General features: G+C 52.8%; 2 protein-coding genes across 2 annotated transcripts; one reads left to right on the forward strand and one right to left on the reverse strand.

The window, feature by feature from the left end:
* Window positions 1-7,726: 7,726 nt before the first annotated feature.
* Window positions 7,727-9,125, reverse strand: FAM43A (family with sequence similarity 43 member A). The gene has a single exon (XM_084530177.1). It carries the CDS (start codon window positions 8,959-8,961, stop codon window positions 7,870-7,872), a length of 1,092 nt encoding a protein of 363 aa, XP_084386303.1. The 5' UTR covers window positions 8,962-9,125; the 3' UTR covers window positions 7,727-7,869.
* Window positions 9,126-13,978: 4,853 nt separating this feature from the next.
* Window positions 13,979-26,300, forward strand: LSG1 (large 60S subunit nuclear export GTPase 1). Its single transcript, XM_084530176.1, has 14 exons — window positions 13,979-14,091; window positions 14,192-14,309; window positions 14,453-14,573; window positions 15,030-15,116; window positions 16,086-16,172; window positions 18,246-18,306; window positions 18,962-19,138; window positions 20,405-20,821; window positions 21,121-21,222; window positions 22,034-22,177; window positions 22,503-22,626; window positions 23,194-23,273; window positions 23,868-24,041; window positions 25,395-26,300. Exons 1-14 carry the CDS (start codon window positions 14,017-14,019, stop codon window positions 25,572-25,574), a joined length of 1,947 nt encoding a protein of 648 aa, XP_084386302.1. The 5' UTR covers window positions 13,979-14,016; the 3' UTR covers window positions 25,575-26,300.
* The last annotated feature ends 1,296 nt before the right edge of the window (window positions 26,301-27,596 follow it).

A 27,596-nucleotide genomic window follows, 5' to 3' on the forward strand; every position in this document is an offset into this window, starting at 1 on the left:
AAAATACAGTGTCCCTGACTGCTGACCCATGCCGGAACATTCCTATTCACATCCAAGTGGCAAATCCAGGACAGGGCAGCAGCAGCCTGTGCCCACCAGGAACCCCCTGGTGTGCCCAGGCAGCGCATGGCCAGGTGTTCATCTTCAAGGGGGCACTCATCTTCCTCTGAGCCCTGCTAGGGTTTTCTTCTTATCTTTCTCTACATCTCAGGTCTGTGCCTGGGGTAGGCAGTGGTCACACCAAGGCAAGCAGTAAATCCTAATTGAGCACGGGCTGTCACACGGGCCAGGAACTTGTGCTCTCTTCTACCCAGAAGAGATGCAGAGCATCCATACAGCATGTGAAGGGTGTAGCTATGGGTTAAACAGTTCTAGTCCTAGAATCATTCAGGGTGGGAAAGACCCCTAAGATCACCTAGTTCAGCCTTTAACCTAGTACTAAAGCCCATCACCACTATACCATGCTACTAAGTTCTACATCTATCAGTTTCTTAAAGAAACCCATAGGGATGGTGACTCAGCCACTTCCCTGGGCAGCCTATTGCAATGCCACACAACCCTTTCAGTAAATACATTTCTCCTGAAATCAACCTAAACCTCCCCTTGAGGCCATTTCTCCTTGTTTCATCACTTGGTGCTTGGGAGAAGAGCCTGATCCCCAACTCACTATAGCCTCCTTTAAGGCAATTGCATAGGATGTTAAAGTCTCCCCTGAGTCTCCTTTTCTCTAGGCTGAACAACCCTGATTCCCTCAGCTGCTCCTTGTTTCCTAGACCCCTCACCAATTCATCATCACTGCAACTGTTCTTGTGGCAACTCAGAGAACTGAGCTCTCCAGTGCTCTCCTTGCTTCGTGCATCTCTTGCCTCACCCCTGGGCCCAGAGGCCATCACCACAGAGGTGCTGGCTCCTCCCTGGTTGCTGTACCCCATCCAGGCCCCAGGCTGCATCCTCCACAGGGCTTCAGGTGGCTTTTATGAGTCAAAGGCTGTGAAGGAGGCTGTGAAATGAGGATGGGTCACCAGTGTCCCCACTGTCCTCCTGGCAACCTGTAGGTGCTGCCCTGGGTACGTGTTGTGTGACAACAGCCTCCATTTATGCCCTTAGCCTAGCAAAACCCACTATATAATCAGGCCTCAAAGCCCTCAGCACGTTGCCCCAGTAGGGAAATCATCGCTTGCTGTTCCTTTGTGCAGCCCTGTCCTGCTTGCTTGTGTCCCATTGGTAAGGTGAGTGTGACCACCACCATCCCTGCCTCCACGGCTGCCCCCTTTACGGGCAGCACACGGTCCATATAGCAGCCTGAATTTTATATCTCCCCGAAGCCTTTGCTTGCAAACACACAGGGCAGAAGACACTGCAAGCCTCGTTGTGCAATTTTCAGTTGCAAGATGAAGAAAACAAGTTCTTCTTTTTACCAGTTGCCACACCGCTCTGCCAAGCCATTGCCCTGCCTCTGCGCTTCGGTTTCAGTTAGCAGCATTCCTCGGGCAGGGAGAGCAAAGCCTCGCTGCTGGTCACGGTGTTGGAGGCGGTGGTGAGGGGTTGCCTCAGTGCCCTAACGGCTGGAAGCAGCTGTGCCTGTCTCCCCTGATGCTGTTCCCTCTGGCTCTTGTGCTCTAGGGGCTGTGGGGTCCCTGTGGGGTCCGTGGGGTGTCCCACAGCCGGCAGCGGGCTCTGCTCAGACCCCTCTGTGCTTCCTTCGTTTGTTTTTGCTGGAGCTGTCTGGGGGAAGCAGCGCCTTGTTGTGTCTTCGGCTCAGCGGCTATTGACAGCAGGAGAATGCCATTGTGGGGGAGGACAATGAAAAGCGAAATGCCTAAAATTCCTTGTCTGCGATGGGGTGCCCGCAGTGTGAGGTGAGCACAGGCTGGTGGCTGCCCTAGCGCTGCTGCAGGGGCAGCCCCTGGGTTGCTCAGGGAACCCAATTGAGCACCAGGGTGATCTTAACTTGGTTTGAAGCAGGTATCAGAGGACCTTTTTTCCACCTTCCCTCCAGTTGCAGACGCTGGAGCTAAGGTGTTGGGCAGAGCAGGAGGAAAGCCCTCGTCAGAGTGAGGGGCAGGGGAGCAGCGTGTCCCTGCGTAGCTGGCAGGGGAGGCAGGCGGCTGTGTTTGGATCTTGCTCTATTGTTTCAGAATTATCATCAGGGAGATTGAAGATGTAATTATGATAATTAAGCGAAATCGCAATCTTCATACAGGAGTTAGTGAATTATTTCTATCAACTTACCATCCTAATTCCCTTAACCCTTTGCTGCCCGGAGGAGGAGACCTGGGCTGCCCACGCTGCGTGCAGGCAGCTCTCACCTTCCTCAGCAGTGCTGGCTGAAGCAGCAGAAGTGGCAGCTCTTCCTCGGCATGAAACTGGGGTGTGAGATACAGCGTGTGAGGTGCTGCCAGGCACAGGGAGCCAGGGAAAGCAGAGAAAGCTGGAGGGGAGTGTGCATCCTGCCTGCAGGGCTGGGGGAGGCAGAGGCTGTGCCAGGGCAGGATTTGGGCAGCAGGAGGGCTCGCCAGTCCCTGCTGGCGCCTGGAGGGAGCCAGAGCTAAGCTGCTATGGGGCCTGAAAAGGGGCTGGGACTGTGGCCTGCTCTGCTCCCCCCGTAGCCAGTGCTCCAGGTGAGCACGGTGCCTCCTGTCCCCTGGGGCTGAGGTGTCCCTGCCACCATGACGTTAGGAGACAGGGTGAGCCCAGAGCTCAGCGCTGTGGGACTCGAGTCCCGCTCTGAGCACAGCACAGATGATTGCTGTCCCCCGGCAGCAGCAGCTTCGGCACCATGGCTCCCCAGGAGCGCTGTCAGCTGCAATTAATGTCACCGTGGAGCTTGCTCACAGATCCCAGCAGACTGCCTGCAACTCCACGGTGCCATGGAAAGAGCCACGACTCCCGTCCTCGCGTCCCCTGGGGCAGCAGGCAGCCGGCACCGGAGCGGGGACGTGACGCAGAGCGTGTCACCCCTCTGTGCGGGGAGGTGGCGGGACTGGCAGCAGGGGACAGGCCACAGAGAGCCCCATTTCGGAACAGGGAGCAAGGGAGGAGCTGCACAACCCCATTGCTGGGGGCAGCTCCCCAGGGTAGAGCTGGCATCCGTCACGCAGAGGTGAGGACACTTCGGGGTATTGGGGAAAGGTCCAGGGACACAGCACGATGTGCCAGCACAGGGACAGGGCCGTGGGATGGAGCTGAAGGGCTGAGCACACAGAGCATCTCCCAGGTCAGGAAAAGCATTTTGCAGCCTTTCTCCTGCCCTCAGCAGCAGCACCGAACGCCGTCCAGCTCATGACCAGGACCAGATCCTGGCGGGTGCTGAGCAGCTGCAGCCCAGAGCCTCACAGCCCCTTGCAGGGGCTCAGCACCTCGTGGAGCTGCAGCAGCAGGCTGAGGGCAGGATGGGCCCCGTGCCCTTCCTTATGTAACCGTCTTCCTGGTGTTTTCACAGCACACAGAGCTCCCACCGGCGAGGGGGATGTCATGTTTTTCCGAGCGCATAACTCGGATCTCCCGCCAGCTTGCAGCAACACCCAGCCCGCCCCCCGCCGCTCGCCCACCTCGCAGGGCACGAACCAAGCTGTGGCCCCTTCCCGTCCCCCTGCAAGCCTGAGGTGTCACCTTCGGATGAACTGACCCGGCCTGGACCCTGGCCCCACGCTGTCCCTGCCCTCACATTCCTGTCCCCAAACATCATCCCCCCGGTGGGGCAGCGGGGCGGTGAGGGGCAGCACGCCCACAGCACGCAGGCTCAGCATCAGCCAGGGGCTGGGGCTGCCTTGGGAATGCAGGGCTTCATCCTGGCTGCAGGAGAAGCATCAGGAGAGGCAGGTTTTTCCCCATCGACAGCTGGGTTTGGGTTTTTTCCCCCACTAAGTAATGGTTGGTTTGCTCTGATGGTCGGGAATTAGGCAATGGGGCAGTGCTGGTGGCTTGGGGATGAGCAAGAGGCAATGGGGCAGGTCGGATGCTGTGCTCCAGCACAGCGCCGTGCAGGAAATCCTGCCTCCTTCCCACTGCTCCTGGGGGCTCGAGGTGTGAGCTGAGGGTGGCTCGCAGCTGGAGCTGGGCTCGGTGCAGGGTGCTGGCTGTGTGCTGCAGAAGACATTAGGTTTTCACCGCTGGCCTGGGGACGTGCGGCCGGACATTGCACCTGGAAGCCCAAAGCAGCCCCGCCGGCAGCAATTCCTGCAGCACCGCCACTGGCCAGGCACACGGGCTGCTTCCTGCACAGGCGTGACATTGACCCGAAAGGCACCAGCACTGAGCCTGAAGCAGCACCAGAGTCTGTGCTAAAAGTCGCTTCGCCACCTGGCTCACACCACCCGGCCACTGGCTAGTTTTTCTGGTTGTAAATGATATTTTTTCCTGTCGAGGTTAAGGAAGGCCTAGGGACTGGAGAAGGGCATGCTAAGGGCAGAGAAAAGCAAGAGGCTGCACGTGGGATCCTACAAACACTTGCACATTTGTGCAGCTCTCCTCAGCTCCTTCCCTACGTGCAGGAGCAAGACACCAGCAAACACAGAGTCCACAAGTGGCACTGGCAACAAGTGCTCTTTTTCCCTTAATCTCTTGGTGTTCTGCCTGGAAAAACGGCGTGCTCAGATCAGCCATAACATGTTTGGCAAAGCTCAGGCTGCTGGTGAAGGTGACTTGCCAAGGCACCAGCCCAGTGTGCCATCTCCTAGCCGGCAGCTGCCCTGTGTCACACCCGTCTATCGGGACCCTGGCCTTTCCTGCTGTTGTACCTGTGTGGGTGCTGGCTGGCCAGCTCATCACGCTGTCTGTGAAGCCAGGGCTGTGTGGAGCTTGGTGCTAACCCCCCTTGGGCTGCCCGACAGGCAGGGCACGGCTCGCCATCCCTTGGCTGCTGTGCATTTGGGCAAGGGGGTGATTTGTGCCAGCAAGGCTGGACGGGTAGTTTGGCAAACCTCTATTCCAACAGTGGACTTCTCCCCGCATGGCCCAAACGTACCGACAGAGCATTTAGGCTGCTTTTTCTCTCCTTTGCGGGGCTGTCCTTGGGAAATGGGTGCTGGGACGGGGTGGCTGGCTCCTGGGGAGCAGAGCCGCCAAGGCTGCCGTGCTTTCTCGCAGCCCACATGCTGCAGCTGCGTCAGGGGCTGATTCACCCTTGCCAGCTGCGGAGCCGAGCTAGCGCTGACGGAGGGAGACAGATCCGTGGGGGAACGTGAGGCTCCGCCGTGAGCAGGGAGCGGCCTCGGCAGGCAGCAGGGGCTGCGTGTCCCGTGGAGCCCTTCCCAGAGCCTGTGCCGGGAGCGCGGGCGTTCTCCCAGGGCTGCCTCCTGCCAGCAGGCTCTGCAGCCCGGCAAGACGCTGCTTGTCTCAAAGGGAAACCATCGGCAGCTCAGGGCTTCTCCTGGGCCTAGTACAGAGAGGGTCTCTCTCCTCACCCGAGGGAGATGCTCCTTCAGGCTTGCTGTGCAGAAAATCTAATGACCTTTTTCTTCTTCTCACATGCACTTGTTGGGATTTGCAGGCCCGTGCTTGCTGCTAGGGGAGGGCAGGGCAGCTGAGCGCACACAGATAGCCTCGCACGCTAGCTCTGTGTGAGCTTTTTCAATGGTTCCAGTGCGAAAATATCACAAAGGGATTTGAACTCTGCATTTGCAGCTAATGAGCTGTGCTGGCCTCTTCCTCCCAAGGAAACTGCACAGCAGCCCGGCTAATGGCTCTGAGGGGAAATGCTCCAGGCCCTGCTCGCGGCTCTCGCTGCTCAGGGAATTCTGCTTGTGGCGATGGCATGCGATAAAATCGCTTCCTTACTTCTGCAGACATGATGGCTCTCCTGGAGAAGGGAAAGGCATTGACTGAGCTAATGCCATTAACCGCCTCTAAGCACACACGGAGGATGTAAAAGCAAACACCGCCGGGTCACTCAGCGGCTGGCGTGAGCTCGGAACAGCCCGTGACACTCCAGGCTTGCCCGGCTCTGCTCACACCGCCACACTTGAGCGAGCTGCTCCCTGCACCCCGCGACACACGGGCTGTGGTCACGCACCACTTCCAGCACCCTGAGGTCCCCCCCGAAGGGCGAGCAGCTCGGGGCAGGGCAAAAGGCTGCAGGACTTTCCCTGCTGTGTTTCACCCTCACCACCTCCAAAAGGTGCTTGGCCCTCTCCCTGGGATCCCCTTCATGTGCGGGCAGCCCCGCCGTGCCTCCCTCCTTACGCTGACTCACAGCGAGGCGATTGTACAAGCTCCTCACTGGTGCGGCGGCAGATTTTGCAATGTTTTAATGAGGTATTTACAGCTTCGGCGGCTGGCTCCTTGCACAAGGAGTCCGGGCTGGCCCCGGCAGCTGATGGTCTCAGGAGTGGCTGGGCCATGGGGTGACATTCCTGCACCTTGCCTGATTGCAGCACGGGGGAAAACACGGAGACATCAGAAGTGCCAGATTAATTATCTCTTAATTGATACCTCCACTTGGGGACAAATGAAACCGGAACATCCCTACTGCCCCGGGAGCCTGCCACTTGCAAACAGATTTAGAGCTAAAAATACCACGGTAGTCCTGTGGCTAATCAACTTCACTGCTTACCCAGCTGAGGTTATGAAATTGGCTCGGGCTGGCACCGCGAGCAGTGAGGATCCAGCGGTGGCTGCGTGCTGCAGCACCCAGCTGCAAGCCTCACAGCAGCCCCAGAGTGCACGGCGAGGCAAGAAGCAGCTTACCCAAGCACCATCATCCCATGCACCAGTCCCGTCCCACTCCCACCTACCAGAGCACCCAGCATCATCCCGGCCCTGCTGCAGTGGTGAGCCCAGCGGGGCACAGCCCAGGTGCTGCGGCTGAAGGCAGCCTCAGTGATTATAATAATTAGCAGTGATAGAAGAGCTACGATCCAGCAGCAGACACGAGGCCTCGTGCACGTTCCTGTCCCTGTTGGTACAGGCAATCCCATCCCTGTGTCTCAGAAAAGACCTTAAGCACCCCGTACAACATGTCTCGAGGGAGCTAACCCCCCCCACTCCTTCCAGGAACGCACACAAACGAGGACAAATCACCACAGTGACCCCGGTTCTTTTAAATTATCGTCATCTTTATTTTCTTCACGTATGTGCAAACAGAGGAGATCGCGATGGTGGTGTTCTTAAAAATAACCCAATGTATTTGCATACATTTCCCTATGTACAGGTGAACAGCCACAAGTAGAGTTTTCTTTTGCACAGCAAAAGATCTAGAGCGTTGAGACCGGGGACAGGACCGGGGCCCAAAAAAAAAGAGGGTCTAAATTAAAAATAATAATAATAAAAAAAATTCACAACAGTGCAAACCTCTCGGACACGACAGCACGATGGAGTGACTTTAATGTAGAAAACGGCGCCCCCCCGCACCCCCCTCCCCTCGGATGTGAGATTTCTGACTGTAAACAAGGCGCAACACCTCCCTCCTCCCTCCCTCCCTCCCCGGGGAAAGCTATTCCAGGAATTTGGCAGATCTTCAAGGGCTGAGCCGGAGGTAAACAGCCCGCAGCCACCTCCCGTCCTCGGGCCGCGGCAGCCCCCGGCCCCCGGTCTCGGGACGCGGCGGCGCCGCGGGGACCCGGTGCGCTCCCGGAGGGGCCGGGGGGACCCGGAGGGGACCCGGAGGGGCCATGCACAACCGAGTGGGGACCACGCGGTGCCGCCAGGGGGGTCCCGGTGCTCCCCGGTGAAGCCACGGGCTCCGGGGGGGGGGTGGGACACCGTGCGCTGACTGCGGAGGGGACCCGGTGCTCCCGGGGGGGCTCGGGGGCACCCCGGTGTTCCGAGGGCGGCCCGGCGGAGCCTCGCACTCCCGGCAGGGGCCGTTCGCTGCCGGGGGGGCCGCCGGTGCCCCGGGCCGAGCCGTGCGCCCCCGGCGCCGCCGTGCGCTCAGCCGGTCTCCGGGTCGCCGGGGGGCGGCTGCTCGGCGCCGTTGCAGGCCGGGGCGGCGCCGTCGGGGCCGTTGCTCTCCAGGGAGGACTCGCTGCCCGTGCTCTCCCCGGAGAGCAGCCGCCGGACGCGGAGGTCGGCGCGCAGCGAGCGCAGGTCGTTGCCCAGGCTGAGCTCGCCCAGGTCGCGCAGGAGCTGGCCCAGCTCCGGAGCCTCGCCGCGGCCGGCGCCAGAGCGCAGCAGCTCGCCCTCGGGCTCGCCCAGCGCCTCCAGGATGTCCTCGCAGTCCTCGCAGTGCATGGCCCGCTCCTCCTGCTCCTCGCCCAGCAGGTCCTCGGTGATGGAGCCCAGCTTGGGCGCGCTGCGGCTCCGCTCCACCGGCGGCTTGTAGCAGCACTGCCCGTTGAGCAGCTTGCGCAGCGGCACCAGCGGGATGCTCTGCTCGCCCACCAGCTGCTGCTGCTGGTGCCGCGCGTCGTCCCGCTTCTTCAGGCGCCGGAACTCGGCCAGCGCCGTGGCCGAGGTCTGGTAGAGCAGCAGGGCCATGGCCTTCGCCTTCTCGGGCTTGGAGACCAGCACGGCGTGGCAGCGCAGCATCACCGCCTTGTGCTTCAGCTCGTGGCGGTAGATCCAGGCGAAGACGCGGGGCAGGCGCGGGTCGGCCACGCAGTAGGTGACGCGGTGCAGCAGGTAGAGGTGGCCGGGCCGCCGCAGCCCCTTGTCCTCGGCGTGGGCCATGCGGATGCCCTGCGCGCTGATGGTCAGCTTCATCTTGGTGCCCTGCCGGCCGGCCTCGCTCTTGCTCCAGATCTTGCAGACGGCCAGGTCGGTGCAGCCCTCGCCCTTGGACTGGATGGTGGTGGCGTTGCCCAGGTAGAGCACGGTGTACGTGGGATCCTCGCTGGTCACGCGGAATTTCCGCCGCTTGGAGCGGAACATGCTGCCCACGCGGTGCAGGGCGCTCTCGGGGCACGCTCGAGCCAGCGAGGTGAGCGCCGAGTAGTGCACGCTCACCGCGTAGCCCTTGGCCTTGCCCTGCCGCCTCGCCTCGCCGGCGCCCAGCTCCACCTTGCTCCGCTTCCAGGGCAGCATCGCCCCAGCCCAGCCTCGGCTACACGCCGCGCCGACGGCTCGGGCCGAGGGGGCTCATGCCACGGCGGGGGCGGCCGGGCTGCCCGCCCGCCTCACATCCTCACGGGGCCGCGGACCGGAGATATAGGGCGGCTGCCGGCGCTCCGCGGGCGCGGAGAGGGGAGGCCCCGCGCACCGAGGGCGGAGCGCCCGCTGCCCGCGGCCCGCGGAGCCGCCGCCGCCGCCGCCGCCGCTCCGCTCCGCTCTGCTCTGCGCCGCCGCCGCTGCTCTGCGGCCCCGGCCCCGGCCCCGGCACCGCCACCGCCACCGAGGGGCGGGCAGGGGGCGGTGTCAGCCCCGCCGCGCCGCCCCGCAGCGCCCCGGCCCCGCCGCCGTGCGCCCCCGCCGGGCGCCGCGCACCGGGCACCGGGCACCGGGGGGCTGCGGTGGGGGGAGGCCGGCAGGTGCTGTGCGGCCCCCCCCGGTGCAGCAGGGAGAGCAGAAGCTTCCTGCAGCTCTCTGGTGGGGATGCTGGGGCACGGTCCCCTAAAGGAGAGCTTCAGAAAAGGCGGCCCCCGGCTGCTCGCCGCAGCTTCCCGCAGCGGTGTCCTGCCCTCTGCGGAGCGAGTCCCGAGCTGCTTTGTCGGGGTGTCCAGAAGCGCCCGGCAGAACGGGAGCGAATACTTATTAATGCGGTAAAACAGGCAAAAGTGCGCTTAAATCGTCTTGACAAATCGTTTACAGAGTTTGGATCAATTAGAGCTAATTGGCGTTATTATTATTGCATCGTGCCACCTAGCAGCCCGCCCGGGAACTGCAGGCAACCGCGGCGGCCGGGGCCCATTGCTCGGAGCCCAGCTGCCCGCCTGCTTCCCCTCCAAACCGGCCCCGCACCGCGGGCAGCGCTGCAGACGCGGTCCCCAGGGGCCCAGCCCGGGCTGGCGGCAGGGACCCATGACCGCATCTGTTTCCAGAGGCGCTGCTGGGTGTGTGTCTGCAACACACGGCGTTTCCTGTCTCTGGCAGGTCTAGCGCAGCACTTTTGCAGGTTTAGAAAGTCTGTCGCTGGCTCTGGGAAGGGCAGGCTTCGTTTTCTGTCCTGGGTGTAAAGCCCTGCACCCTCTGAAATGCTGCTCTGGGCTCAGCACACGTACACGGGGTGCAGGTTTCAGCGTCACCCATCACGGAGCCCGACGGGTGCCGCAGCCGGGGAGCAGCACCCAGTGCAGCTGCCTGTGGGCCAGCCGAAAGTGCAGCTGCAGGGAAGGCGCCTTGTGGTTTAAACCCGGCCTCAGGATGGAAATTGTCTCAGCTCGGCTCCTAACTGTACTTTCTCACCGTTTGGAGTGCCAGATCACTGCAGCCTTCCATGCTTCGTTAGTGGGCCTGATTAGCATCAGGACCGTCTCTGTCTGCTTCGGTTCGGGGCCGACCCCTTGTAGCCCTGAGCTGGGGGCTGTGCTGCGGTGTTTCCAGCCCAAGGCTGGATAGTGCTGCTGCTGGGTGTCTGCACAAAGTCTGGCAGCACAGAGAGGCTCAGTTATGTCTGAGACACCAGCCCTGAGCGTGTGGATGCTCCCGTGGATGTCTGCGTTTCATTGCCAGGAGGGGAACCTGAGGTACAGCACGACAGCGGCCAGCCCTGCAGGGCCGGGACAAGCACAAGGCTCCCTGCGAGGACAGCAGGACCCGAGCTCTGCAGGGCATTCACTCCAGGGGCTTATCTACACAGCCCCGTAGCCCGGGGGGAGCCAAGCAGCCTGCTCTCCATTTACGTTACACACCAGCAGCTACCGAGCATCACCTGCCTCTGTGCGCCCGCCCGCCTGGAGAGCTTTTCCACGGCGTGGGAAAGTCTGGCAGATACAATCTCTCCCCAGCAGCCCAGCCTTCCCTGCTCACAGCCTGAGCTGCAGCGCTGTGCCTGGCCCTTGGCAGCACTGCCCCTTCCTGCCCTGCTCCACCCTCCTCCTCCTCGCTCTGCGGCATGAGGCCCAGAGCTGCACCCCACTGCCGGCTGCGGGCTCGGGGTGTGCTGCTCATCGCCCCTGCTGGGACGTGTTATGCCTGCCCCGCTGGTGCTTCCCGGATGGGTGACACCCTGCGGGGAGCAGCCCCAGCACCAGGGTGGTTTCTGTGCCCTGCAGCTGGAGCTGGCGGAGGTCTGCGTGGCCGGGGAGGGCAGTGGGTGCTGCTTGTGCCCGAGCAGCCTGCCGATGGAGGAAAGTGGATGTGAGGAGGCCAAAATAATTCATGGGGTTGTATCGATTTTGTCAGCATGTGAACACACCCTAGATAGCAGCAGATCTCATCTTGCTGCAGCAGACGAAGTGACACAGTCAAAGCGAAACGCTTCAAACCGGCATTTCGGTATTTTCCAAAACAAAGCGTTTTCGAGGCTCTGTAACTGTGATAAGCAGCGGAGCTTCAACCCTTTGTTCCCAAGTGGGACAAAGGAAGCGTTGAAATGTCAGGATTTCCCATGAAAATGAAAGCCTGAGCAGAGCCCAGGCCCCCGCAGCGCAGGACAAGTGCCGTGTGCCCTGCCGCAGTGCTGCTCCTCCAGCTCTCACCTGCTGCATGGAGCTGGGGCAGCCCGAGATGGGCTGGGCAGGGGGTGGCGCGAGGCACACCCCAGCTCTCAAGGAAAAGGGTCATTAATGGCCTTTAATTAACACCTCCTGCCACCCTGCGTGGGTGCCAAAGGGCATCAACACCCCATCCTGATGGGCCAGGGCTTGGAAGGAGCGATGCCAGGAGGGCGTGAGGAGCGCAGGGTGCCCACGCGGTGACAGCCCCAGGTCCCTTGGCGCACCGAGGGCTGCTGCTGGCACAGCTCGGGGTGCCGCAGCCCCGGGGCCGGGGATGTGCCTCTGGGCAGGGCAGCTGAGGCCGCGGCGGTCGCGGCACACCTCTGCCACCGCAGTTGTTTTTCAGACACCGAGGGCGGGCACACCCCGCTTCCTGCACAGGCAGCCCCGTGCTTCCTGCGCCCGCTGCTATAATTAGAAGGGCAGCGGGGGGCAGAGCCCCCGGGAGGTGCTCACAGACCGTGCCAAGCATCTGACCTCCTGCTGTGCCAGCAGCCAAGGGGCAGAGGTGGCGTCAGGGCGGTGTCCTCTGCCTGACGTCCCAGTGCCACGAGGGCTGCCCCTGTCTGTGTGGAGGGGACCGGGGAGGCACGGGGCAGCGGGGCTGAGCCCAGGTCAAGCCAGTGCCTGGGAAGCTGGAGAAATCCCCTGCCTGCTCCGATGCACGTGGCCCTGCCTGATTAACCTTCCCCCACCCCAACAGGCAGGAAGGTGATTTTATCTTCGTGTGGCTGGTGGAATAAGCGGAGTCTGAAAAACTTGCTGGAGGGCACCAGCAGGGTTGGTGCCTTCCCAGCACTCAGCCTGCTCCTGGAGAGGAGTGAGCTCACTCCCAAAAGACCAGGCTCCCCCTTTTCCTGGTGGTCCCAGGCGCAGGATGGTTTCAGCCTGCCCTGTGGCACGTCGTGGTGGCCCTTCTGCCAGGCCCAGGGCTCCTCTGGCACCTCTGTCCCACCCATGAGGACAGCCTGGTGCTGCTGCTGGCTCTGCGTGTCAGTTTGTCCCCTCCCTGGCCAGCCCTGTCCCAGCTGCTCTCCAGACCCTGGGTGAATACATGGTGCCCTCCTGCCCGGCAGGAGCCCTGCTGCTCTTCAGGCCCATCTCCCTGCCGTGCTGACACGTGTCTGACTGCAGCTGCAAACAAGGGGATTCAGGCAGATGCAATGCTGCACAGAGCAGAACTGTCCGTGTGTCCTTTCAGGGGTGCCTTGGGGGGCAGGGGGTGGTTTTTAGTCTATCTGCTTGTCAGGCTTGAGCCGGTAATACCGCTGAATTAAGCATTGTGAAACCGCATGAATAATGAATAGCCATCACATGAATATTTCAGAGACACAGTCCTGAGATCTCCCAGTGCTGCCTTAAAGGAAAATGGAGGAAAAGTTGTCCAGAAAGAACAATGTTTCCTTTAGGCAAAATGCACTGGCACTGCTGGCTTTTGAAAATGAGCTGCTGCTACTAAATAATTCTCAGGATTTGCATGAAAAACTGGAGCAATGGTTTTGCTCCAGGGCAGAAGAAGTTGGGAGGGAAGCCAGCCTTTTTGGTACTAGCAGATGATTACCCCGCAGTGGAAGGGGAGCAGACTTTGCCTTTGTCTGTCCAGGATTTTTTGTGAGCAGTCCCAGCAGCTGTGGCTGCCCTCCAGCCAGCCAGGCGCTCTGTTAACATGGAGCAGAGGAGCCTGGTGGTGCAGCCAAGCGGGGCTGTGCTGCTGGAGGTTTTGTACTCATCTCCTCCATGCTGTCCTGAGCTCTCAGCCCCTAATGTATGTGCATGGGTACCCAGGCCACCTCTACGCAGCTCCTGTGTCTTCTCCTAGAAGACTTTTACTCCTCAGTAAATGTCATCTAGGAGAAGCAGGTTGCCAGGTGAGGTACAACCATCTTGCTGAGGTAGATGCAGCACAGCGATGGGTGGGCTGGGGAATGCTGCAGTTAAAAATAGGGAATTAAGGACCTAGGCGAGACTTGGCTGTCTCTGTCACTTGGCCACCTAGTCTGCATCTCCCTCAGCACTGCTCTGTGCTGTGACCCTTGCTGATGCACCCTGCTGAAGGCCTGAGGTGGGTTTGTGGAAGGAGGCTGGATGAAAGCCGGTGAGGTGCTGAGCAGCAGGTCGTTGGCTCAGTCCTCTGCTGAGGGTCCCCTGAGGCACCAGGACCGCCGTGTGCCCTCTGTGTGGTGGTTTTGGGGAAAAAACGAGGGGAAAGAGGCAGCTGAGCGGGCTGCGGGCGTCCCACCGAGCCCTTCTTTCTTTGCACACAGGGACAGCCGGCGGGACAGGGCAGCGAGCGGCGGCCGTGGGGCCGGGCAGGACACACAGAGGGGACAACGGGGACGCAGGACGGGGACAAGGGGGAGACCCAGGGCGGCCACGGGGCCAGCGGGCGGAACCTTCCCTCCCCGGAACGGCGCAGCGGGGCCGCGGCGGAGCGGCGGCTGCGGGGAGCTCCGGTTGCCGGGGCGGCCGGTTCCGGGCGGGCCGCATGGGGAGGAAGCGGGGCGCGGGGCTCGGCCGCTGCCTGCAGCGGGGCGCGGGGCGCCGCGGGGCCGCCTCATGGGTAGGGCGGCGGGGATGGGGCCGGGGGTGCATGGCCGGGGGGGTATGGCCGGGGGGGTATCGGTGCGGGCTAACGGCGGCCTCTTGTCCCGTCCCGGCAGCGGCACGCCAGCGAGGTGGGCGACGAGGCTGGCCCCGAGCAGCGGTCGGCGGTGGAGCAGAGCCCGCTGGAGGAGTTCCTGGCCACGGCCGAGCTGGCCGGCACCCGCTTCGTGGCTGGTGAGGGGCTGGAAAGGGCCGGGGGGGGGGCTGTGGGGCTGTGGGGATGGGGCAGGGGGGCTGGGGTAATGGGGGCAGGCAGCAGGGGTGCTGCCAGGCACATCAGGCTCTGTGTGATCTCCTCTGTCTGTCCCGTCCCTCAGAGCGGCTGAACATCCAGTTTGTGTCTGCACAGAGCCGCACCGGGCTGCTCACGGCGCAGGAGGCCCAGCACGTCCAGCAGCTGCACGAGGAGAACCGGCGGTTCCTGCGCATCCCGAGGAGGTGGGTGATGCTGGGCTGGGCGCCCGCTGAGGTGGTGGGCTCCCGTGTGGGCTCTGTCAGCCTGGGGACGCTGCTTTGTCAGCCCCGTGTTTTGGGGGGTGCCGTGACTTGGCCTTCCACCCAGCAAACCTTTCAGACCTTTTATGCGCAGTAGACAGAGAGGTGAATCCTCTGCTTTCAACGCCCTGCAAATCTCAGTTGGGGAGACCAACTGTGTGAGATACGCTGTGTGTAGGGTAATGTCCATTTCACTTTAGCTGGCGGGGTTTAAAGGGACCAAGGAAATGAGAAGTACTTAAAGCAGCAGAAAATAGTTGCCTGTACGTGTGACCTACAACCACGTCACTGTAACTGAGCGTGTGGTACCTGTGTTCTTTGTAGATGCTTGCTATAATAATATAACTGGTATAACCACTAAAACTTTTGACCATCTGCTCCAAAATGCATTTGTTGCAGGCCATATTGGGATAGGACAACCAGTGCAGAAGACTTGAAACAAGCTGAGAGGGAAAGCTTTCTTGAATGGAGGCGACAGCTTGCCCAGTGAGTATGCATTTGTGAGTGTGTGGTGTATGGCTGTTCAGATTTGGACCCTTCCCCAGGAAGAGATGGGTTGTACTTATCCTTGTTAGACATCTAAAATTAACCTCCTCGCAGTGGCTTCTTGTACTTCTTCTAGAAGGTTGGACATCCCAGTCACAGTACAGACACACCTTTGTGGTGAGCTGCACGTAGTTCTACTGTGCGTGCACATTCTTGTACTGCTTACAGCCCAAGTTCTTGCAGTGCTTACCCATAGCTGCTGTTTCTCAATCTCCAAACTGTGTTATCTGCTTTATTAAAAGTACTGCATTCAGCCTTGCCCCTGTGATTCCCTAATGTTCACGACGGAGTGTGTTGTGCTCTTGACTTTGGAGTGATGAATGTATCATCTAAGAGCAGCAGTGCTGCCCTGAGAGTGGTGCTGCCAGCTCTGTCTACAGCAGATTGTGCTGGTCCTGTGCTGCCTCTGCTGGCCTGGGGAGTTAGGTTGTATCAGCATGCACACAGTGAGCCTGCTTTGCCCTGAGCAAAGTCGCTCGGGCTCTGCTAATAGTGAGTTAAAGATTGTATAGAGCTATTTCAGGTATTGTCCTGAAATGCATTATTTTCTCAAGGTGATACTTGGTTGCATAATAACTGCTGGCATTTGGGATAACTTCCCAGGTTCGTTACTACAGCTCTGAAATTTCACAGGAAGTCTTTTGATGAGTTTTTGCCCTTTTCATTATTTACTGTTTCCCTGTTGGTACAGTCAGGAGCCATTGTGTTCCTATTGAATCAGTGCCACTGACATGACTTTACCTGGGTGCCTCATCTATTTGCAAAACTAGCAGAAACAGTACCTGCATTTGAGTCTGATTTTGATAGCTCTCTCTGTAACTAAAGTCTCTTGGGCCTAAGGAAGAGCCAGTGGTGTGCTTTTTGCCTGACGTGCACCAAATATGATGTCTTTACTCTGTTTTACCATAGCCTTGAGGAAGAAAAAAAGTTAATTCTAACCCCATTTGAACGGAACTTGGAGTTTTGGCGTCAACTTTGGAGAGTCATTGAAAGAAGGTAAAAAAAAAAAAAATTACTGCCTGCTTTTTAAAAGTAACGTTTAATGTTTTTTCCTGAACTGAAGTTTTTGAGCCACATATCAAGTTTCTGAGCACTGGAAAAGCAATTACAGTAAGTAATGTTCTGTTATCAGCACTGAAGTGATTTTGTTTTGAAGCGATCAAAAGGTGACGTCAGGAAGAGCAGCTGATAGTGCACGCTAGCTCTCAGCATGGCAATTCTGCAGACAGTTCACTGTGAGTCTCCAGTGATTCTTCAGATGCTGCTGCTCTTGGCTTCTTCCAGTAACTCTGTGTGGGAGGCATCTTCTAAGAATGTTTCTTTGAGCTCTTATGCCAAGATTAACCCTTGCCCCTCTCTTTTAACCACACAGTTGTATCCTGACTTCCAGGGGCGGGAGAGAAGGGAGAAAAACAAAGTAGCATTTGGAAAGAAAGAGCCTCTTGGTCTTTGGCTTCTCGTCATGCAGAGAAATTGCAGCAGTGCAGAAAAGGCAGCAGCCTGTCATATCACAGAAATAGCTTTGTTTGCTCTGCAGAGCTGTAATACAATAGGAGTGCTTTTTCCTAAGTTAATCTGACTGGGGCATTTAATTTCACTAGTAATTAAGTTTGAGAATCTCTTCTGATTTTCATAAAATTGAAAAATACTTCATCAGTGAGGTCATGGTGAGCTGATCCTTTCACAGAAGTGTCTTTGTGCTGGGTGCTACCAGGGCTTTGAGTTTGTGAGGGCTGGGTCAGGAGCATCTGCTACAGCATATCATGATGTGCCCTATGAGTGTGTGTTTTGAGCCTGGAAAGTGTTGTTAATGTTTTTTGGCTCTTCTTGCAGCTCTTTATTTCAGGTAGGGTGAGTATACTGTCTTAGAACCTAATGGGAAAGTCACCCAGTCCCTTCTGTTGCCAGTTAGATTTGATTCATTGTCAGCCTTTTCTCATCACTGTTTCAAGCTAGTTCCCAGCAGTGTCATTCAATGACTTTTCTGTATCCTATCGCAGTACATGGTGTCATTTGTCTTTCAAATTGATCTCTGAATTTCTGTAAATGTGCAATACTTTGCACCCGTGTGACTTATGTAATGACTTCCTTGGGGTTTCTTATTTATTTATTTTTAAGTAATTGTTTTGTGAGACTTTAAATCCCGCCGTTCAACCTGTAGTGTTCTGAAGTTGTCTGGAGCTAACAGAAATCAACAAATAGAATCATCAAACAAATAAAATCAGCATCTGCTAACCAGTATTTTAAATCATGTAACTGGAGAAGTTCTAGTGGAAGATGATGTAGTTATATTTTCCCACCCTTTTGAAAGAAGAGACATGAATGCTCATATCTGAAGCCATTGCATTTAATTTTCACATAGAACTGGTGAGTCTTTGTCATGTATGTGGTGGCAGCCTGATGGCTGGATTTCTTAAAAGCAGATTTACAAGGCCTTTCTTACGTGGAGGAACAACATGTTTTATTGAAGTGTAAGACTTCTTCCACTGTTCTATGCTTTTTGTGAAGCAAAGAGTACAAAAGAAATTTTGAAGATACCTGACAGCAAATGCTCAGTATCTTCAGGTCATTTGTTGGAGACTTTGTACATCTTCCCCCATGCAAAGGGGACAACAGTGTTCTGGAAAATCTTCTTGTGTAGGAAAACCACCTCTTCTTCCTCTGTAGCACATTGCTGCAGTTTGGGTCTGAGAACAGAGAGAGACAAAGCTATGTAACATTCTGAGTGATAGAATACTTGTAGTCTTGTTCTTGCCTGCTGAACATTTCCGAAGGTTAGATGGCAAACCATGTATACCTGCTTTCCCTTTGCTTACTGTGCGGGAGTATTACCTGAGCAAGACAAGCAGAAGTATTGCACAGCAATGCTGCCTTGTGGCATGAATGTGGCTCTCTTAGGGCATGTGGAATGCTAAGACACTTTGTTAATTCAGTAAAGGTACATAATAAGATAATATAATTAAAACAGGTAAAATTCATTTAAAAAATGAAAGTGAGTAAAGTGTTCTTGCTTTTTTTGTGGCAGTGTAAGGAGGAGTATTTCATGGGGCTTCTTTTTATTTTTTGCAGCGACATTGTAGTCCAGATTGTGGATGCTCGAAACCCCCTTCTGTTTAGATGCCAAGATCTGGTAAGTAAACTACCTTCTTGACTATTTTCATTTTTATTTCTGAGAGTTTATTCATGTGATTTATTTTCTTCCAATACATTAAGCCACATATGCTGAAGCTGTTCAGCTGTTGTGTTTAACTGGATACCTTACTATTCAAGGATTCTGGCATTACATTATTTTTCGTAAGTGCTTTTTGATATTTCACGCAAAACATAGTTGATTTAGAGACAGTTCTGCTGGTGTTATATTGCAGATATATTTCTGCTCCTGACTGTGCTCTGGAAGTGTCCACACTTAACCATCCATTTTTATTCCATCATGCAGTGCAGTCAATGCATTCATCATTGCATTGCGTCAATGCAATATGAAATTACTCAAACGGTCGATCCTAAGAGTTCTTGCTGTGAGGTGCTGGTTAATGTCTTGCCATCAATCTAAGCAGGCAAGATGTTTGCACGCATGGCCAGAAACAACCTGTATTGCAGTGGTTGCGTGCTCCCATTTGTGCCTGTGGTGTCTGCTCTACACCAGATCTATCTAGCCCAAGGGACAGTAAGCTTAGCTACACTCGCATGGAGCTGGATGTGACAACTTGCCTTGCTGCTTTTATATCGCCTTGTGGGAGGAGTCCAGACCAGGGTAAGAACTACTTTTTTTCTCTTATTTTCTTCAGGAAAGTTATGTCAAGGAAGTCAGCAGCGACAAGGAGAACATGATCCTGATAAACAAAGCGGATTTGCTGAGTGAAGAGCAGCGGGCTGCTTGGGCACAGTTCTTTGAGAAAGAGGGCATAAAAGTGGTGTTCTGGTCAGCTTTGGCAGAGTGCAAACGGCTATCTGGAGAAGAGAAGGTACTGTAAATGACCAGTTCGAACTGGGTGTGTGCTGGCTGCCTCTGGTAACTTGTTTTGCAGTTAAGCTTGTGATATACCTGAGCTCCTTTCTAGGAAAGAAAGGCAGAGGCTTTGTCTCATGGAAGGATTTCTCTGCGGACCTGACTGGCTCTAAAACAGCATTTTAATAACTGATTCAGAGACAAAAACGAGGAAATTAAAATGGTGAATGAAGCGGTACACCTTTCTGTCGCTGTTCATAGAGCTTGCAATTTCAAAGTTAATGAAATGGTAAAGAATATTGAAGTAGAATGTGAATTTGTTTCTTGAACTTACTGATGAATAGCTACAGAAACAGTCCTTGTATATCTGTCTGTAAACAATACCTCAATGAGTTGGAATCCTTTCCAAGAGGGATGCTGTGAGGTATGTGGTTATCTATACAGAGGATTTTTCTCTCCTGCTGAGTGGTGGTGTTTCTTTGAGAACCTAAAGTAACTGAGAAACCTTTCTTGCACAGTGGAACAAAATGTGTTGCTGCCTCAAGTTATATGTTATCAATAAATTCCACTTTCAGGGTTTGCTGGGTTCTTCTGTTAGAGCCATTGCCACTCAGCTATGGAATATCCATTATCTCCTTTCAAAAATATGTAGCCTGTTCTGCTGGTTCACAGTTCTTGGATAAAATGTTTTTACAGATTGATGTAAAATGTGTTGGTTCTCTTGTCTTTTTTTTTTTTTTTTTTTTTTAAAAAAGTCAAAATTACTGCCCTTATGAAAAGGTCTTTATGTTTAAATGTGAACTGCTTGCAGGGAAGAAATGTAATGGTTTAGACTAAAAATGAGACAGCTAGAAATTATTGTTATGTTTAGATACGAGACAGAACATTTTTGTGTTCTGGACATTTGGAAGTTTTTTCATTCCTATTACTAGGAACATTTGACAAATTAAAAAAAATTATTTGCTGGGCTCTGCTGCTGCTATGTGTAAGGAAGTGAGCGTGTGCACGCTGACAATTGTGGTCCTGGAGAGAGATATCTCTAATACCTTCACAGTGAAGCTAACAATACAATCAGGAATATTTTTTTCAGTCTCCTAAAGTGGGTTAGTTTTTTCCAAATCCTTGTTAAGACCCCTAAAAAAAACGTGAGACATTAGGACTGGATTGTCAGTCCTTGGGATCTGGATAATGAAAAAATATGCGATTGCACTGCAGTAAGTACAGTAAAGTACAAGACTTAGAACCACCTTTAAATTTCACCTATGAAATACTGTTCACACAGGAACTAGGTACTGAAGATGTAGCAGAGGACCTGAGTGATTCTGAGGAGGAAAGCTCCAGTCAAGAAGAAGATGACACAGTAGACAATAGTGCAGAAAGCACATCCACAGGCAGTGCTTTGCAATACCAAGTTCTGGTTAGTGATGATGACAGTAGTGATGAATATGAAGACTGTGAAGATGATGAAGAGGATGCCTGGCAAACCTGTTCTGAAGATGAAGGTGGGGGCAAAGTAAATGGTATTGCCCCAAAGAGAGTAGAAAGAACTGATGGTACTGCAGTGCAACATGCAGTGCAGGAGCAGAAAAGGAACATCAAGAACTTCAGCCATCTGGTACAGAGAAATGAACTGCTGGAGATCTTCAAAACCATGCACAATGGACCAAGGGTGAAGGATGGGGAAGTAAATGTTGGACTGGTGAGTTGGACCTTGTGCTTAAAATGGAACTTGCTAAATCTAAGTTTTAATTCCATATACCTTCCATGGGCAATGTTCATCCTGTAACCTGGCTTTGTGTAAGGATTAAAAAAAACTAGCAAGCGCAAGTTACTAAGGGTTTTGTGGAAAGATTAATTCTACAGTGTTGGAACTTGGTATTCTTTGCTGCTGACCTGATTTTTCAATACTATTTGTTAAAGTGCTTTTGTCAGAGCTCTGCTGGTTTTCTGGAATGACCCTGCCTAATATTATTGTTACCATTCTACTTTGTTATCTAGGTGGGTTACCCTAACGTAGGCAAAAGTTCGACCATCAACACAATCCTTGGAGATAAGAAGGTGTCAGTGTCTGCTACACCAGGACGTACGAAACACTTTCAGGTGTTGTTGACAAAGAGCTTTGCTTTATTTATTTTGTTCCCTGGTAGAAGAGAACTTCCTTGTGAAATAGTTGCAGCTGTGTGGACTCTCTGAGAACTGTCTGCCAACCTGAACTCTGCCCACCAGCATTTAAGTTGGAGAGAGTGGGCTCGGTGTATATCATTTTGAAACTTGAGTCCTTGCTTCCAAACTCTTGTTATGCTTTGAGGATCTTTCAAGAGAGCTGCTGAGCAGTGGAATATATTTTCTCTGGCTTAATTTTATTTAGGTAGCTTGGCCCTTCTTTTTTCAACTCTGGCCTTGAGGAGAGAACCTTTGAAAACTAAGTGCTCCTCTGAGTAGCTTAAGGTCATGCTTCAAACCAACCTTCTTGTCCTCAGTCATTGCTATGAATAAGTCTAGTTATGCCTGATGTTGATCAAGTTCATAATTTTGGGTTGGCAGCTCCAGCGCTACAGTGAACGTTGTGAAGTTTGTACTTCTGCAGTCTCCTGCCTATTTCAAAAGGTCCAACACCTTAAAGGTTTCTGGAGTGCTTCTCCTCTGACAGGCAGTGACCCAACAGACTGGAGAGCTGAAGATCTTGCTGCCCCCATCTGGACACCTTATTTATGAACCCTGGAAGTGTTGCTGTCTTTGACGTGGGATTTTTTTAATTCACTGGCTGGGGCCAGCAGGGCAGATAGCTGTTAGTAAAATTTCTGCTTATTCTCATTTGCATCTCTGTTTCATCAGTGCATTTGATCTCGTTTCTTTTTCCTCCATGGACACTGCCTCGCCTTGGTGAACTCATTGGTTATTTCTTGTGTAGACCCTGTATGTGGAGCCTGGCCTGTGCCTCTGTGACTGCCCTGGTCTGGTGATGCCATCTTTCATCTCCACCAAAGCAGAGATGATTTGTTCTGGAATTCTGCCTATAGACCAGATGAGGGACCACGTCCCCCCCATTTCTTTAATATCCTTTGCATGGGCTTTGTGAGGGTGGCTGCAAGTGTTGGATATGGAATGTGGGATGTAGCATGTTCCAGCCCTGCTAGGCGTTTGTGTGGTCATGCATTGAGAGCATATTGGATAAAACAGCCCTGCTGGGTTTGTTGTTCCCTGCCTCATTTTTGGTTTATCCTGTTAGCAGAGTTGCATTGTTTTTTTTGACCAAAAAAAAAAAATAAATTTTGCATTGTGCCAAAATCCATAACCATTTCTAACGTGCACTTGGAGTGACATGGGCAGGATTACTCGTGTAGCCAAAAATCACAAGGTGGTTTCCTTCACTAGCTTACGTTTGCCAGCATATCCCAAGAAACATTTTGGAAGCAACCTATGGAATAAGTATCATAAGGCCAAGGGAAGATGAGGATCCAGATCGAAAGCCAACAGCTGAAGAGCTGCTAACAGCATACGGATGTAAGTGATGATACCTTTAAAACCTTTACTTCGTGCCTGCTCCTGAACATGGTGGCAGGAGAACAGCTGTAGTGTTTTTATTGAGGAGGTTCATGAAATGACCTGCCAGTAGTACGCTGCTGTATCCTTGAAGCTACCAGTTGTTCTCTGGCACTCTCATCCTTATTGATACCTCCCATCAACTGTGGCTTGAATTAGGCTGTGAAGAATGCAGTGAAGGTTTATGTTCCTTGTCTGATTCTTTGATGCAGCTTATCTTTGGTTTTAAAAAGAAATTAAAAAAAAAAAAAAAACACAGATTTTCTGGTGGTAGGGAGATGTCAGCTCACATCATTCCTTTTAGGTTAGGATGCTTCTGCATTTCTTCTGCAGTCAGCGAAATTCTCCTTTACTTCATGCTTTCCCCAACAGAAACCTCTTTCTGAGGGAGTGTGTTGTGTTTGTTTGTTTATTTGTTTTTGTTTTTTTGTTTTTCGAGGAAGAATACAAACGTGCAGTTAGGCAGACAAGAAGAATGTGTTAATTCTCTCGTACTGACATGGAATGTACTTCTGATTTGTCTTCCAGATATGAGAGGCTTTATGACAGCCCATGGACAGCCAGACCAGCCAAGATCAGCTAGATACGTGTTAAAAGACTACGTCAATGTAAGTTCTTTCTGCGTCTGTGTTTTCCTTCCTGATAAGAGGCGAACTGAAGGTTTCACTCCAGCATGAAGAATAACAATAAAGTGAATTCACTTTCTTTGGATAAAATCGCTGTACATTAAAATACTCCTTAAATCATACTATTTTAATGTTTTAAATAAATGGAATCATGATCCCTTTAAAAGAGGGAGCAGGTATTCTGGAAATGAAACCATTTTGTTTAGTTGGGTCAATATTTGGCACAAAGGACTGCAGTTCTGAGTGTTGTAGTACTGCATGCTTCTACAGCACCTCTCAGCAACATATCACTGAGTATTTCTTAATAGGATATTCCAGTACTCCTCTGAGAGTTTCGTACTGCATTGCTCAAAGCTGAATGTTGCAGCTGAGAGTGATGCTTTCAAGTGGGACAGTGCTTTAACTTAAAAGTTGAACCAGGGGTTTGCCTGGAAAGAGACACCAGGTATACTGATAGTCTGCCAGTGTGAGGCCCTGAACTTCTGGGGGCCCTTCTTAGCTCTGGAGTTGTTCTTTTTCCTCTCTGGGGGTCTCTCTGACTTTTTTGATAACAACTCAACACCACTGTTTTCACAGGGGAAGCTGTTATATTGCCATCCACCTCCTGGCATTGACCCAAACAATTTTCAGCACCAGCATAAAAGATGCCCAGACAGCAGAACTGTCCAGGCCAGCAGACAGGCGAAGCCTGAGAAGAATACCAAAGTAAAACAAATTGAAAATGTGGTGGACAAAACATTTTTCCACCAGGTAATTCCGGGGGAAATTTCAAAGGAATTTTTTACAGCAGCACTGGTGTGTCATAATTACTGGAAAAAATAGCTTTGAGGGTGGAGGGCTGCTGGGTTGAGTTAATGGTGTTAGAAGCCATGAGATCCACACCTAATTTCTACCCAAGAGCTCTGTGTTCTTTTTATTATCTCATAAGTCACCGGGAATGTCTTAGGTGACTGAAAGATAAGCTAATAAGGAGCACATAAGTTGATTTTAAAGTGTCAGCAGGGTGACCCTTGTCATTATGAGCCTAACATCAATCTTGAGCAAACAGGAGAATGACTGGGAAGAAAGACAAAGGAAAGAGGTGGTATGACACAGCAACCAACTAGGAGTGTGGTTTTGGACTAACAGGTCCTTCAAACTAACTTTTCTTTCTTGAGATCATGTATTTAGAGGGAGATGTAATAACCATCTTTAAGACAAGTTTAGTACTGTGAGGTTATTTTGATTCAGAACTTAAAATCAGAAAGAAAGAATAGAACATAGAAACTGATTTGAAATCGAGTTGAGAAGTCCTGAAGTGGAAAATGAGAATTTCTCTGAACGTACATGCTTCTTGTTAGGTCCCACAGGGATCTGTTCTGCACCTACACTACTGAAAAGAAATATTAATGACTTGTAGTGAAATGTCAAATGCATGACTGATGAAGTCTGCACACCTGACAGAGATCAGAATGGAGTGTTTAGCAGTGAAGTAAATGTGTCACAGCGTGATCCATTCAGCTTGAGTAGCTGGGTATGAACAGTATTTGTTTCAGCGCAGCTAAAGATAGTCATGCATTTTGAAACCAAAAACTCAGACCCTTTTCAGAAACAGCAAGCTGTTTCAGAAAGCTGTGACCTGAAAAGAATTTTTGGGATTACCAGACTCTTCCTCTGGCTGCCCAAAGTGCTGGCACGTCTGGCTGTGAGCCCCAGCAGTGCTACCCACGCTCCAGACTCCAGCAAGTTATTTTAGGTTCTGGCTTTCACAGACGCCAGATTTGTTTGCAGAGACAATGTGTTGTGTGCAAAGCAGAGACTGTGAGAATCAGTCCTAGCGCCACAGCTAATGTCTGTCGAAGTTCAGTGTCTTGTAAACACTCTGCCTCTGCTTGCAGCGGTGAGCACTGAGGACCTGGCTCAGTGAGGCATGGCTGCAGGCAGAACTGGGAACTACTGGCAGACTTTACTCAGCTGCACAGCTTGACCTTTCCTGCAGCTCTGGAGCTGGGGCCTGAGCAGGTCTTGTAGAGTTTGAACTTGCCTGTGTCTGGTTTTATTAACATATCACAGTTCCTTGTGATTAAATATCTTCTCATCTGGTCACTGTGTCTTCCTTTCCAGGAGAATGTTCGTGCCCTGATGAAAGGAGCCCGGGCTACAATGGGGTACCGGCCTGGCAGTGGCCTCGTGTCTGTGCCTACAGCCAATTCTGGGAATGTGGTGGGAAAGCCCTGGAAAAAACACGGGAACAGGAACAAGAAGGAGAAAGTTCGCAGGCTCACTAAGCATCTAGAGGCTTAGCCGTGCCACTACTATCTGGCTTTCCCAAGGCAGGGTCTGCACTGTCCTGCAGGCACGAACTAAGTGGGCATCACTGGCTCACCTGCAAGCTCTGTGCTCTGGTTGGCCTTGATAAGAATGGGCTCTGATACTCGGAGCTCATCCTTTCTGAGAATAAAAGAGACCTGGTCATTCGTGTTATCTGGAAGTCAGCCCGGACATTTGACTGCTGCTGAGAAGTCCTTTCAGTGGTAGAAGATAGGTGCAGAAGTGCTTTTTCCTTCCATAAAGGATGTATTTTATAACTTGGGATCAAAGCTAGCCCTGTAAAACTTGACTAAAATCTTTAAACAGTTGAATCTTAATGAGTGATGTTTATTACACTGTGAGACACTATTGTTCATCCTCCGTTTTTGTAAGCTTATTTGTTGATTTGACAGAATACTTCAGTGTGTTGAAAAATTTCTTTAAAAGAACCTTTATTGCCTTCTTCCTTTTCTGCTCAGTGAGCCCTGTTCTGTGAAATCCTGCACTGAAACCACTTCCTATCTCCCAGCCTAAGGCAGAGCAGAGCACGGAATGCCATACGAGGAAAATGCTGCTTTTGTGTCCTTCACACTGAGCTGGTATCAGTTGTGTTCTGTGTGACTTCCCACTGGTATTTTAAAACACCAGTTCCACATGGCTGGCAAAAAAAAAAAAAAATGGTGCTTATTTGTCCTAAAACATGTTTAGGATTTTACTTCACATGTTGTCATGTTCTGTCTTGCTGTTCTGCTATACATGGGTCTCGTCTCAGAAATGTCGTAACAGGTCTTAGTGCACACATTAGCATTTGATCCTAAAAAAACTGCTTACTTGGGGTCAGATGTGCGATTTACTTCTTGGTTGCCCTGCTGAGAAAATGTTTGTGTACGTGGTCAGTGCTTTTCGTTTCTAGTCCAGCATGGGAAGTAATGATAGGACTGGGAACACAAAGTCAGTTTCTGTTTTGCTTTTAGGTGGTGAAGCGCAGTGACAGATGTGGACGCGGGTCTCTGATACTAAAAAGAGAATGCTGTCCTGTAATTTTGTACTTTCCAGGCCTTAAGTGTGGATGGAAATATGAAAACAATTGCTGAGCAGAGCCACAGCAGATGTGGGGCATGCAAGCAACTGCTGTGGCCTTTGGGACCCTTTGTTGCTTGTCCTGTACAATTTTGCTGTGCTGTGCATACAGAGGGTCCCCTGACAGCAGCTTCTGTTTCCCCCTGAGTCACCTTGGCTCCTCTTTTCCCTTGAGTCCCTGCTCTGAAGTTTTTAATGGAATCATTGAAGGGGAAGATATTTCACTGCCACATGTAGAAGTCAAGCATAATTACACGGAACAAATACAGTCAGTGGTATTTTGAGTCAATGTCCCATAAAGGAAACTGGCTTCTCAGAAGAGGCTATTTTGTCTGGCTGGCCTGGAGAAGATGCTTTTTGCCTTTGTTTCCTGAAGAGAATGTGCCTCAGCCAAACCGGTCACTTACCAGACTTCCCCACCCTCCTCACGGGGATGTTTTGTGTTTTTGTTCCTACCACTATGCTAAGGACCTCATTGCTCAGAAACACCTCTTTTTGTTTTGTCTGAAGCTATTACTTGTCAGAATACCTGCAAAACTGAATTTGGGGTACCCTCTATGTTTTTTTGTATTTTTTTTTTCCTTTCAAAGCATTTTGCATTCTTAGTTGATGTTGCATCCACCAGAACTGGAGATTGGACCAGATGATCTTTCAAAGTCCCTTCCAATCCCTAGCATTCCATGATTCTGTGAATTTTCGATATTCTCATCCTTTTCCTGCCACGTGGGTAGGGTTAGGTCTCTTGTGAGCCTCCTTGGTGGGCAGGCCCTTCCAAAGCCTGCTGCTTTGGACAATTCTGCTTGTTGCTCACAGAAACCCTTGGCCATGAGACTTGCTGAACCCCTGTGCTGTTTCCATGAGTGAACGGAGGACAGTGTAAATACGACTGAGTAAGTAATGTTTGCTCAAGTTCGTTACGTGCAGACTGCTGCTTGT

This window comes from Aythya ferina (assembly GCF_964211825.1).
Source record: "Aythya ferina genome assembly, chromosome: 9".
NCBI classification, from domain to species: domain Eukaryota; kingdom Metazoa; phylum Chordata; class Aves; order Anseriformes; family Anatidae; genus Aythya; species Aythya ferina.

Excerpts from the sequence above, each read along its gene's own strand:
- FAM43A (XM_084530177.1), bottom strand. The coding sequence starts at position 8,961 with ATGCTGCCCTGGAAGCGGAGCAAGGTGGAGCTGGGCGCCGGCGAGGCG.
- LSG1 (XM_084530176.1), top strand. The coding sequence starts at position 14,017 with ATGGGGAGGAAGCGGGGCGCGGGGCTCGGCCGCTGCCTGCAGCGGGGC. Across the intron at positions 14,092-14,191 it reads GCCGCGGGGCCGCCTCATGG|CGGCACGCCAGCGAGGTGGG; the intron begins GTAGGGCGGCGG and ends CCGTCCCGGCAG. Across the intron at positions 19,139-20,404 it reads GGCTATCTGGAGAAGAGAAG|GAACTAGGTACTGAAGATGT; the intron begins GTACTGTAAATG and ends CTGTTCACACAG.